The 14,076-nt window shown below is 40.7% G+C and overlaps 1 protein-coding gene across 1 annotated transcript in view; it reads left to right on the top strand.

Annotated features, from left to right (window-relative positions):
- Positions 1 to 14,076, top strand: part of MEGF10 (multiple EGF like domains 10) — a 111,622-nt gene that overhangs the window by 72,908 nt on the left and 24,638 nt on the right. The window contains exons 11-14 of the mRNA XM_033163887.1: positions 1,789 to 1,909; positions 3,553 to 3,716; positions 4,941 to 5,043; positions 13,619 to 13,765. Of these exons, the coding sequence (XP_033019778.1) occupies positions 1,789 to 1,909; positions 3,553 to 3,716; positions 4,941 to 5,043; positions 13,619 to 13,765 (535 nt within the window). The remainder of the gene's footprint in view (positions 1 to 1,788; positions 1,910 to 3,552; positions 3,717 to 4,940; positions 5,044 to 13,618; positions 13,766 to 14,076) is intronic.

Consider the following 14,076-nt stretch of genomic DNA (forward strand, 5'->3'; position numbering starts at 1 on the left):
TTTTTATGTCTTACGTGATTTGTCAGATGTCATAAAGGCCACTTCTGAGAATCTAGCGGAAGTCTAGCGTCCATTTCCACATTAATAGCCTTCAGGGGAAAAATAAAGTCTGTTTACAACCTCGTTAACCCGGAAAATGGTTGGATGAAAGAAATTTGGGGTGGTATGCAAGTGTACAGGTCTTTCTTGCCATTTTCATGTGTGGATCATGGGGGAACAGAAGCACATAAAGGGTGTGAATGAAATTTAGTGTGCCACGGTTCTATGTTTATTTTAAAAAGCAACAGTTGAATAGTGCAACAGTGGAAAGGGAATGTTAGAAATCAAGATAGAAGCAGTAACATTGTAACCAGGAAAACTAACACAATATTCGCCACTTCTGAATGCGTCCACTGAGTTGCTTGTAGTGATAACTGATAAAATGTAGATGAACCACTCACCTTAAAAAAAAATCAACTGAATTAAAAAATGTATGTCGGCAGGGGGATAGCTTAAGATCACACCTACAGGTTATGGAATTCAATAAAGCAATCTGTTAGAATCTCCTCACCTGTATTTGAGAATAAGAAGAATGGAAAGCTGCTAAGTCCATTTGCCCTCCTTGGGCGGGCGGTTTTGCGGGCAGGTACCACGTCTCCCCTGTGAACCAGCCTATTGCCAGCCGGATCGTACTCCTGCCTCCAAATTGGCCCTGTGCCCAGAAAAAGGATAAATACCTTCCCAGCAGGGCCTGTGGAAAAGAAGCAGGAGGAACTATTGGAAGTTCCAGTCCAGAGATTTAAGTGACAACGTGTAGTTCTCATTATAAATCAAATTATTGGTGTAAACCTGACATCTAATGTAGCATCCAATCACCTGTGTTTATATAAAAATGTAATGCTCATAATACAATCTTAAAAGCAATCGTAAAAAGTTCTGCTGAGTTATACTTTTTGCTGTTGTTCTTTCCATCTGTTCTACTTACATTGTATGCTTCTATTGCCTTTGATTGTCTCTGCTTATAGTAGAAGTAACATGAATAAGGGATTTGTGAAATGATGCATTATCTTTCAAGCCAACTAATATGAAATTAGTATCTTTTATTAATGATGATGTGGCAATCTAGCAGGTTTAGCTTCCACTGTTAAATTTTCTTTGTGTCAGAAAAGAAATAGCAGCAACTGGATGTATAAGCTAAACCCCTTCGCTAACTTGCTAGAGCTTAAGTAGGGGGACATAACACTCAGATGTGCATATGAATTTCCGTGAAATTGAAAGCAGTAGGCACCATGTGCACTTGGCTGCACATTATTCTGTGCATCAAATTTTCACCTGCAGTTCCTAAGAGCTAGGGCGTCTGAGACACTCTGCAGAGTTTCTGTATAGCATGACAGAAAAGATGAAAACACTGCGGAAATGCAAATTTTACACATTCTTATTTATTATAGATTATGCACTTCCTAATATTTGCACAACTTCAGAGTGAGCAAACGGATATCTAGAATGCACTAAGATACTTTCATAAATTATATTTTTCCTGCCTGGGGATAATCTCAGTAAGAAAATATGTTTATGTTGCATGTTTATTTGTTTGCTGTGAATATGCTATGTGCAAGCAGTCAGTAGGTGCAGATTATCTCTTACACAGAGATGTAGGACAATGCATATGAAGATATATGCTCTGCTTTAAAATTCAATAATGGCAATTATTCATTCAGAGACTGCTTGTGTAGTCATTGAAATCAAAAGGTATCAACAACTTTCCTTTTCATTGCAATTTGGCTTTTCTTTTTGTCAACCATGTTTTAGGGTTCTGATTGCTCTATTCCTTGCCTTCTTGGAACATATGGAGTAAAATGTTCCTCAACATGCAACTGCAAAAATGAGGCCATCTGTTCCCCTGTGGATGGTTCTTGTACCTGCAAAGCAGGTAGGATAAATAATGTACTACATGTAATGCAGGAGTCAAATGAAACATTAATTTATTTTTTTAAGGCAAGAAGTGGGACATGGATTTTAAATCACTTACTAACTGGATGTTAAGGCACAGGGCTGCTGGGACCTTTTAATGTTACCAGAGGTGTTAAATATAAGCAAAACTGCAAAATGAAAAAGTAAGAATGGAATCCCCCTCCCCACTTCTGTGGTTTCTAAGCACTGCTTATGCATCCATGCTCTTCTCAATATCTCAACAAATTCTGCAGTACTGAGGAGTTGAGACAATCAAACGGAGCACAAAAACATGATTTTCAAATAATATTTGGGGATGCTAGCATCATCTCAGAAAGGAAATGTCCAACATAACAAATAAGCAAATGAAAAAGAGCTATAAGATAACAATTGTAACCAGCCCTTGACTATAGGAAATGCATTTTTATTTATTGGGTTAAGTGCACAGTGGCCTGCGTCAACAAAATGCCTTTCCTAAACAGCTAATTATGCAGCTAGGGATTCTGGTCATGAGACAAATTCATCACAGAACATGTGTTTTGAATAACATATTGATTAGATTCAGCACAGAGTTACTTTTCTTCCCCTTGCTGTAAATGAAGTATAAAATTAGGAATCCTGTTTGTGTCACTATTGATTACACAGAGTTGCATTTATTTGTAATTTTAACTAGAAGGGGCATCTCCACCACATTTCCTATGCTTTTATGGACCAAAATGTTTACAAGTATCAGCTTAAAACTAATTGTTCTTTGACATCTCAGATCCTTTTTAAGGAAGGCTCCTTTCCCTTCAGCTCTTATATATTTGTATCTTACTCTCACATACAATATTCAGGGAAAGGTAGTGATAATCCCTACTGGGTAATTTCTAACATCTATCTTTTTTAAAAGAAGCTGTGTGTTATGCTAAAATTCTTAGTCAAAACTGTATCTTCACATCAGAAGTCTATCTGGCCCCCAGGACTCTCCCTAAACTGGCCTGAACCCTGCCTTGTTACTGCATAGTGACCTTGCCAGCATTTCACTTTTGATAGTAGCAAAGCTCAGCTCCTCTCCATGTCCATTTGGCATCTTAATATTCCTAAAATGTAAGGCCCCCCTGGGCTGGATAGGTGTGTGGGTATCTGATTTTGCATGACTAGAAAGTAACCTATTGTACAAAGTCATATTTATTGCTCTGTCTGCTTTTGCCTCTCAGACCTGCAGTCCCCAGACATGTAGTCCCCAGAAAGTTGTCCACAAGGGAATTTGGCCCTCCCTTATCTATAGGTCAGAACATTGCATTACTGGTAAATTAAAATGGTAGGAGACCACCATGGATAGGAGCTCAGTTTGGCTTTGATTCAGTTGTGGCACTGCTGCCCACCATCCACTAAAATCCCACCCAGGAAGTCGGCAGGCAGGGTGGTGAATGGCACTGTTGGTGCCACTGCAAAGACAGCAGAATATAAGAAGAAGGGGGGAAAGACAGTTGTGGCCATCTTTCAGACAGGGAGCCCATTGATTGCACAACACTAAGCATCCCCTGAAATCTGACATTGATTGTTGGAAGAAATAGGCAGGAAGAATTTGAAAATTAGAACTCTCTACTGAAAAGAGGTGTTTTGTTTTCATTGGGGTAGGTTGGCATGGAGTTGACTGCTCTATAAACTGCCCTAGTGGGACATGGGGTCTTGGCTGCAACTTAACATGCCAGTGCCTTAACGGAGGGGCATGCAATACTCTGGATGGAACTTGCACCTGTGCTCCAGGATGGAGAGGAGAAAAATGTGAATACCCTTGCCAGGTAATTAAACACATTCCACTAAAAGGTGGGGTTTGTGATTTTCAATATTCATAGAAATGTTTAAACTGTCCTGCTAAATTTAAGATGTTACACTGTTTAAAGGGGTGTATGGAGTGCTAGGGGAGGGGTAATACCTCTGGTGGGGGACATGTTGTCTTCCTTCTGGGGTAGTTTTGTCCACCTTTGGTCCCCACCCTGCACTCTGCTCTCACCTGTGGTTCCTAAAAGCTGTCAGCGTGCAACAGAGGCCACACCCTGGGAAACAGCTTTGACTGGCCGGCTAAACAAGAACAATAGTGGATCCAATGGTCAAGAAGGTGGTTTCTGCATGTGCTGTAGAGGGAAGTGAGGGGTAGATGGGGTGAGGGGCAGATGGGGTTCATCAGCTTGGAAAGGTCTGATCCTAAACCTAGAACTGCCTTGTGGGATATCTTCAGGAAAACAAAAGGATAAGGAGTAAACCCTACACACATCTAGAGTGGATTCCCTACAATGGTCAAATGGCACCTTTTATGCTTCCGTCTGGCTTCTCTTGCACCAAGCTGGTGACAAAAGTATTCTTCTCTTTTCCTTTAGACCACATCAGTAAGGTCAAGAGTGGGGTCTTGTTGTTTTGACAGCCCAGGACCTCCATACACTCTCCATCTAGTGTGGGCGAACTGGTTGCACTCCCCTAAATCCACCTCTGAATTATAGCTGTACTTATGACAGTTAATCTTTGGTGGCAAAGATAAACCTGTAGCTAGATAATCCAGTCAAAATCTCACACCTCTTTTCATTTCTTTTAAATCTAGCCATGGTGTTAGTGCATTTGTATGAATGAGAGAGCGATTGGATCAGGACCCCATGCTGTTTCCCCTGATCAAAATCCCCCCTTCCGAGCTGCTTTGAGGCCTGTTAGGGAAAAAACATAAGAACATAGGAAGTTATCTTATGCTGAGGCAGACCACTGCTCCATCTAGCTCAGTAATGTCAGTGCTGACTAGCACCATGGTTTCAGACAGTGGACATTCCCAACCCTACCTTAGACTTTCTGCATCCAAAGCAATTGCTCTGCCACTGAGTGATGTCCTTTCCCTGTACAAATATATGAAAATCAGCCAGGAATTGCTTTCTATCCAATCAACTGGAGCCCAGAAATTTGAAGCTCTAAACCACTTGCATACCAATCCCATCTAAAATTTACTGTTTACATTCAGCATTCTTTTGTCTTTTTTCTGACAGGATGGCACATATGGGTTGGACTGTTCAGAGCGCTGTGACTGCAGCCATGCAGATGGCTGTCATCCCACTACTGGCTATTGTCGCTGCCTCCCAGGATGGTCAGGTACATTTGAAATGAGTGGGGCAATAGTGCAGCAGCATCCAAAGTATGATAGGGTTTTACCATTGTTCTCTAAATCAGGCGCGGGGAACCTTTGGCCCTCCAGGTGTTGCTGAATGGCATCTCCCAGCATCCCTGTTCATTGACCATGTTTGCTGGGGCTGATGGGAATTGTAGACTAGAGCATCTGGAGGGCCAAAGGTTGTCTAACTGTGCTGTAAATGGATAAGATCTAGATCAGTTTATTCCATGGACAACAACTATTGCCTGCACATAACAACTATAAGAACCAAATGACACAAAATGTTGGAAATGGTTTGAAAGCAGCATACTTAACCAGGAGAGTTATATTTTGGGGGAAATTGAGTCACGGGTCCCCAATCCAAAATAGGTTTCCCATCTTGATCAGGGGCTCACGCCAGTTTTTAAAATGAAAAATTGCAACCTCCCTGTTTGGCCCCAAAGTAAAACAGTATCTTGGGGGCAAAATGAAACCAGGAGACAGTGACTTTCAGCACAAAAATGGTGCTTTCTCTCTCCTTTGCCTCTTTCAAGCAAGGTAGCTGCAGGGCAGACTGCATCTGCTGAGTGCCTGGATAGGCGATCACCTGGGTATTCTATGTATGCCACTCTTGAGTTACATGAGGAAAGAAAACCATGATATAAATGTACTAAATATACATAAATAATCCTGTTCATGGAGCAAGAGGATTCTACTCCTTTTCTGTAATGGCAGATAATCTCATGGTTATTCCAGGAACTGAATGTTATGGGAAGATCACTTCCTGGTGAGTTGGTGGCTGGCACTAACTGTTTCCCTCTCTGCAGCAGTGGTGGGGCTATTATAATGGTCCATTCCTAGAGGTTAATGGAATCTGATGGGAGTCTCTGAGACCCGTCAGTGAGTTTTCCCTTGGAATGGTTCCTGTCAGGAGCCATGAGACAGTTTAGTGGTGAGAACTGAAGAGCAAGGCAGGACCAAAGAACAAGCCAGGAACCAGGACCAAAGAACAACCGGGAATACTGGAAGACACAATGGCTCAGGAAGACCTACTTGCCTAAGCAAGACTCAGCTAGAAAAGAAAGTCTTTTATGCTCCTTCCTGCCCACTGCCCAGAAAGATCCAGTGGTAACTTTGGATGGGCATAGTCAACCCAGAAGGATTTTCACTAAGAAGACTGCTGGCTGCAGTTCACTGGCTCTGGACATGGAGCATCCATTCAGCTCCCTGGTTTACCAAGAACTTTGGGGCAATTCAGCAGATAGGGATATGGCTTGAATGCAAGTAATGGAAAATGTGGTGTGAACCTACCAGGACCCTGAAATCATCCTCTGAGACCCCTCTTTGTGTTCATGAGAGGTCTGGAGGGTGGCAACATGAGAATGGGCCTTCTCTGCAGTGGCTCCCCATCTGTGAAATGTTCTTCCCAGGGAAGGTCACCTGGTGCCTTCATTATACACCTTTAGGTGCTAGGCAGAAACCTTCCTCTTTAACCAGACCTTTAGCTAATTGATATCCGATGCCCTTCTATATGTGCTGTGGGAGGGAGGATTATTTATGATGCATTTTGTGTTTTTTATATTGTAATTTTATGCTGTGAACCACCCTTAGATCTATGGGTATAGGGCGGTATGCAAATTTTAATATCTCATCTTTGAATCTCTCTGGTCCTAGTCATATGCTCTAAATTGGATGGAGGAACATGTGGCCCTCCAGATGTTGTCGCACTACAGCTTCCATAATCCCTTACCACTGTTGGCTGGGACTATGGTAAAGGATGACAAGAACTGAAGTCAACAACAATTGGCAAGCCACAAGTTCCCCATCTCTGTCCTGACCCCCTACACCAGACTGGCTGTCAGCAAGCCGGTGTGGATTTGAGGGTTGGTATTTTATGTCCTCATTGAACAATTCCACCTCTTCCGAAAGCAGCCATGTTGATGTCGTGCTTCAAAGTATGTTTGTAAGATCAGCAAATCTGGCCTCTGTTTGACAAGGATTTTCCATTAAACCATTATGAAAAGCACAGGTTTTTGTGGAAAGAGTTGAAGCATTTTACAGGTCATGGCACATTATTTTTTGCTGTGCTGTGACATTTTGTGGAAAATGTCAGGGCTTGCTGATAACTTTGGTGCAAGAGCACTTAAAAACTTATGTTAGGTCTCCAGTTTTGAAGTTTTACAAGTGTACTATGAGGCACTATAAACACTGGTAGGATAGCAGACTGTAATACTGATTTATGGATTAGTTCATTCTCTTTTAAGGCAGCAAATAGGACTGTGTTTGTCTACTGTAAGATTTTTTTGTTTTGTTTAACACAGCACCGTTTTGCATTCCTGATTGAGAGACCTGATAAAAGCATGTGCTCTTACCGCTAGTGCTGAAGTAGATACAAAGCAGCAAGGTGCTGGACCCCCAATCTAATACCTAGCCCCCCCCTCCAATTCATGTGTAAGCAGCACACTGTTTTCATGTTTGGCAATTCCATTGAGTTTTTCTTTCTCTTAAATTATCCTTTCCGACTGCCTCATCTCCTTGCTTAAGTACGCACTCACACTGCACTCTGGGTTGTTGTTTTTTTATGTGCCTGCGTTGTTCTGCTTGAAAATACTCTCCTGAAGTTTTTCTCTTAAGGATGCACCTGTGTTCCCTTGAGTGCCTGCCCTTACTTTAATAGGAAAATAGCTTTAAAGGAGTTAGAAGAAGTGTTGAAACTTTTTGTAAAAGATTTTCTGAGACCTCAAACCAAGCATATTGACCTCAGTAACTGTTTCATCAGGAAAACCAAGAGTTCTGTAGCATCTCAAAACTAATGGATTTATTATGGCAGAAGACTTATGAAGTTGATTTCAACACATGCATTTATATATTATCTTACTCTTTATATTCTGCCTTTCTTCCATCATGAAGCCTAAGGCAATATACATATGTTTCCTAGGCAATTGCCCAAACCTAGACAGGCTTAGCTCCAGCAAGGGGGATGGCCTCAGACCATGCACTGAGTTCTACAGGACTTTCCTTTCTTTCTTTCTTTCTTTCTTTCTTTCTTTCTTTCTTTCTTTCTTTCTTTCTTTCTCTGCAACAGATGAACATGGCTACACCTTTGGATGTGTTAATCAGGAGTTAGAGTACTATGAAACAGTTCCTGTGGGCATAGGCCTGTAGCAGAAAATACCACATATTGCTGATGATAAAAATATGATGGGGATAAATTAATGGGGATAATTATAGTTTTCAATGTAGGACTTACTTTGCTTTGCTGTATTAGCATCCTCATACCTAGTGTTGCTTGAAAATTCTAAAAAACAAAAGAAGTGTAAAAAGTATGAAAAACAATGCTTAAAATCAGTGCAGTTTTGAAATGTTCAGTCCACAATTTTGATTCAAAATAGCATCCAGTTGTATCCAAACATAGATGAAAAACCTGCTCCTTGATACCAAGAACCAGCAGGCAAAATTTGGTTATGGAATCATAAGAGCTGTCAAGATGCTTAGTGAACAAACAGCTTTTCAAAATATGTAGTGGAAATCAGGGGTGCCAACTTGAATGGAATATTGGGGGGGGGGGTAGGTAAGCCCCACCCACATAATCAATCAAAGGATATGGCACATGCACACTATTTGAATGGCAATGCTCTTCAACTTTTGGAGGGGCAGCCCCCTCAAATATTTTATTGAGGGAGTCGGACCCCTAGGGACCTCAGCCCCTAAGAGCTGGCCCCTATGGTGGAAATGTTGGTTTTGAAGAGACCTTTATTGTGGCTTTTCAATATAAGAAATTTCTCCTGGTACTCAATCTACTAGTTGTCGGTGTGAACTAGTTACTGGGTCTGCAACAGCAATGAAGGTGTGGAGAGTTGAGTCCCATTGTTGGGATAGGTTCTCCTTTGGGGTCAGTGTTGTTGGCCTGGATCTTACGTTCCACTGCCTCAGTGCAGTACATCACACTGTTGCATTACTAAAAGTACTTCACAACACGATCCTATATTTGCCTGCTCATAAGTCAACCCCACTGAGTTCAATGACCCTTCCTTGTAGGTGTGTGTATAATTTAAGTATTAACATATGTTGTTATAATGTGATATATATATATATATATATATATATATATATATATATATATATAAAAAACAACACATTATAACAACATAGATGTTACCACTCAAAGGATTATTTACTTCTTTCACACAATTACAGATGCTGCAGGAATGCTAATTTAGATGTGAAACACTTGGCATAGTCCTTTGAGCATTAAATGCATGAGGATTTCTTCAGAGCTGCTTAGCTGAAGTTTATCATGACCATTTAGCTATTGCCTAGCAACTTGCAAAGGCCATCAAAGAGTTCTTTGTCCATTATCCTGGCAAAAACTTTTCCTTACCAATCTGCTTATCAAGAATGAAATTTGCGTACCAACTTATTCATAATTCTTTTGTTTCATAAGGCACATTTTAAACATTCAGAGCTTCCTGGATACATTATTCATAATGATTTTAGTTAAAATTGTGTCGGAAGACTTGCATGCAAATTAGCCACGCAGCACTGTTGTCTGCAGTCTTAAATCATTCAAAAAAATAAGGCAGAGCTGTTTGCTGACATTTGTTATTCAAAATCTGAGCATGCACAAGTCTGCTGCAGATACAAATTCTCTTAGAAATTTTCTGTGTGAGCTATACAGAGATAAAATAAATATAATAGATTAATATTTATGGACAAGAATCTAAACTCATGAGAAAAAATCAGTTTAGCTATATATGTGCATATACACACACAGGTTTTCTCTCAGTCGGACTGATAAGCTGTGACAGCCAACACCTACACTATACATTTAAAACATATTTCTGCCCCTTTCACAGTCATGGCTTTCGCCAAAGAATCCTGAGAACTGTAGTTCAACCCTGACAGAGAAACAGTTCCCAGCACCCTTAACAGACTTCACTTCCCAGGATTATTTGGGGAAAGTGATGTGCTTTAAATGTGCTTTAAGTGTATTGTGTGAATGTGTGTGAGCCTTGGACTCTTGTATGTGTGGCCACAAGGAGTTAATAAGCTTTCATTTCTGTTAGTAACTAATCCCAGCTTGTTGTAATGTCTGAACTTGTCTTAAGTTGGCTTACCAAAGCACAACAACTTCCATTGGTAATTTATGAAACTTGCTTCTTTATATATTTCTTTAATGGCAACACAAAAATAACAGTCAAATACTTTGTTATATAAAGTGCAATCTTGGTTTTTGAGCTTCTCGGAAGCTGAATGATTCAGAACCTGAACGCCGAAAACCCGGAAGTGAATGCTTCCGTTTTCAAGCGCGCCTCGGAAGTCGGACAGCTTCTGAGGCGCTTTTCTCTATTGAAATTGCCTACTTCCTATTTTACCTCGGTTGTTGAATGTTTCAGAAGTCAAACAGTCTTCCTGAACGGATTATGTTCAACAACTGTACTCCAATCTGTGTCACAGAGTATGTACATTGCTTCAACTGGTCTTTCAATATTGCATTTTCTGCATATTTACATATGACTTCTGTAATCTTTGAGCATCCAAACTTAGCTTAGATAAGTCCTCCAAAATTAATTCTGAGAATTAAGGGGCTTCAGTTCCCAGGGTTAGAATTACTAAAAGAAAGAAAAGACAGCCAGTCTTTATGAAAAGTATCCTGGTACACAAGGATCAAATCATTCATTTCCTAATAGCAGCTTGTGTGGAAATTTCATATTACTGTAAAAATAAGGATTTTGCACTAGGATTATGGCAGTTAGCACTGGCTGAAGAACTCACACAGTACTGTAGGGTTATTGTGGCAGGGGCACTTTTTAAGCTTAGTTGCTTCTGCAAACAATAGTTAAAATAAACCTCAGTTTAGGGTTTGGATGTAACACAAAACTGTGATTAATAAAAATGGAAGCATAGATGTCCATACTTCTCATGGTTGTGCCAGAAGGGGAAGAGGGGGGTATAAAAGCTGTTCAGAATTACATGCAAATGCAGCCATGAACATCAACTTCAGATGAAATTGGGCTGAGTGTGTATGTCTGATGATATGTTTAAACATATGTCCTTTAAACCATTTTTACTTAAAATTCATTAAAACATGCCACATTGACCACCCAGAACTTTTTCAATTCAGCTTACTAATGTGCAACTTAGCACATGGCCATTGGAGAAGTCAGATGAAAACCAGTAAAAAAGCAAGTGGGGGCTATACACTGTATAATAGTGTTGTTTTTTTACTGGGTTCTACTGGAACCAGATTTATGCTCAGCTGTTTTCACTTGTCTCCTCCAAGCATATGCACATGAATTCCTATATCTGAGCCTGTATTTTAGAACTTTGCAGCATGTTCATGTTTTTTTCAGGTGCTGTGTTCCTGCAGCTTTCAGTGGCATATAAGGGGCCTCAGTATCTTTCACTTAGGAATCTCATTCAGATGCAAATCTAGGTGCCTCTGTTTAGGTTGCAAGTTGAAAAAGGTTGTTCTAAGCTGTTGAAAAATAAGGTACTTGGTGTCTTGATACAGAAAATTCTGTTAGCTAGGCAGACAAAAATCAGCTTGTAAAATGCTGATAGCATAACGAGTCTTCTGTGTCTTGGCAATCAGTTCAAATTCCATTCAAATTTGCGCATTCACTCAGGAAAAGTAGTCTCTTTATGGTTGCTCAGCATCCTGTGCAAAATTCGTTGTTGAGTTCTTGTCAAATTTCCGTGTGACGCATTTTCCACTACAGTTGCCTCTGGGGCAGCTTCTCTGACAGCCTTAAGTCAGCATCAGGGTCAAAGTTGCAAAGGTTTTGACCTTCATTCGCCTTTCTTCCATCGAACAGGAAATATTTCTCAGACAGGAGTCATCCCCTATATAACAGGTGGGTGGGACTGCTTATTGTACAGGCAGCCTCAGTAATGAATTGTCTTGCAGTCTTTCCCAGTTCTTCTGCAAACTGTGCAAAATAATTACTCTGGGGTGATTTAAATAAAGCTTCCTGTGCAAAACAAGGAGGGGGGGGGAGTCTGTTTTCCCAAGTTGCCCGTTTAAGAAGTCTAATAGCAAGTGGAGCTGAAGCACATTTTTCATGAAATACTTACAAAGCTAGTCATTCTTCTGGATTTAGCCCCCTTTTTCTTTAGCCGAATGATTCATTCAGTAGCTGTACGCTAATAATAAGTCAATTGATAATAGAAAGCACTGTAGACACAATAAGGTCTGAGAGCTGCAGTGGATGCCGACTGGCATTTGACATGAAAGGAGACTTCTGAGAAGTAATAAAAAACAAAGAAATCAAGGGAGTTAGTTTTACTAACTGTAAAAGAGGGGCGAAAAGACATGTGGTTCCTATGAGCCATTGTTGTGCTACTGTGGATCCAGAATTGGCCTCCACAGTCACTTACAGATTCACTGCTCAGACTGTGTTCATGGAAGACAATCTTACTCGGCTACAAGTGGTTGCCAAAGAAGAAGAATATGTGCTGGAGTTCTGCCCATGTTGTATAAACTTTTGCAAAAAGCAACGAGGCAAAACATCGAATGACCAAGTTCCTTAGCATTGCTAGCATTTTGAATCTGTCTTGTACTCCGCTTATTTCAGTTGGGCAGGAAACCTAGCAGTAATCAGATTACCAGTGCTTTCTTCTGGGTGGATACAGGGGTACATACACCCCTAAACATTTTGTGAATCTTTGTACCTTTGTCCATTTACTGTTTTTATTTTCCCCGATTTGAAGTATAAAATGGTGATTTTCTTGAGTCAAAATGAGAGTACCCCTAATCATTTTTAATAGAAAAAAACACTGAATTTAGTACATAAGTGGGTTTCTTCAGTAGCTGTTGCCTTGCAGATGTTCCTCATCCAAAACAGAAAAATAATAGTCTGAAACTAAACTTGGTTCCCCTCCCCCAGGGGAACGACAGGACCAGAAAAGGATAGGAAGAAAATGACTGGGTTTTTTTCTGGATAAACAACAAATGTCCTTCTAGCTCAGCGTCTGTTCCCATTCAGGATGGGACATTTCGGTTAATTTCCAGTCTGTGCCATTCCTGCATTAATTGCATTTAAAAATAATAACCCATGTGAAAATTCATATTTAAATATATACTTAAATACACAAAATATCTGTTTAAATGTGTATCTTACCATAATATATGTATTTCTAAATATATCGGGTTGTATCCAACACAGTGTGAGTGGTGTTCCACCAGTGCAATGACACTTCCTCTTCTCTCTCCTCACATAGTCCAAATCAGCTCTAGAGGATTCCCCCAACCCTTCAGAGCAGCTTTGGGGGTACACAAGGGGCTGCAGGAGAGAGAAGAGGAAAGTTCCATTGTATGAGTGGAAGTCTGTTGCACAAGTGGAATGGCGGAGTTGCATACAACACACTTTATATTAAAAACACACCATTTGAATGCATTCTGATATGTTGCATAAGGCACTGCAGAATTAACAATGCCTTTGCATGGTTCTTCCTTGCATCATTTTTCTTCTGATAGCTGTGCAGTGTTAGCAGCCTCATGCTTGTGATACCTTTGATTTGAGTGTTTTCCTCCAGTGCAGTTTGTGACAGCTCTGTCTGCTTGTACACTTGTAGGCATGCATTGTGACAGTGTATGTACTGAAGGACACTGGGGTCCAAACTGTTCGCTGTCCTGTTACTGCAAAAATGGAGCATCATGTTCGCCAGACGAAGGGATCTGTGAATGCGCCCCTGGCTACAGAGGCACCACTTGCCAAAGAAGTAAGCTTCTAAGTGTCTTGTTCTTTTATTTACTATGGCTGTGCTATAACGTTGAATGGTAGTATTGTAAACTACTAGTAGTATTGTAAGTTACTGAGGGACGCAGGTGGCACTGTGTTCTAAACCACTGAGCCTCTCGGGCTTGCCAATCGGAAGGTCGCCGGTTTGAATCTGCGTGATGCGGTGAGCTTCCGTTGCTCTGTCCCAGCCAACCTAGCAGTTTGAAATCATACCAGCATGAGTTCATAAATAGGTGCTGCTGTGGCGGGAAGGTAAATGGTGTTTCCGTGCGCTCTGGCTTCCATCATGGT

The sequence above is a fragment of the Lacerta agilis genome, chromosome 11, assembly GCF_009819535.1.
Source record: "Lacerta agilis isolate rLacAgi1 chromosome 11, rLacAgi1.pri, whole genome shotgun sequence".
In the NCBI taxonomy this organism is placed as follows: Eukaryota; Metazoa; Chordata; class Lepidosauria; order Squamata; family Lacertidae; genus Lacerta; species Lacerta agilis.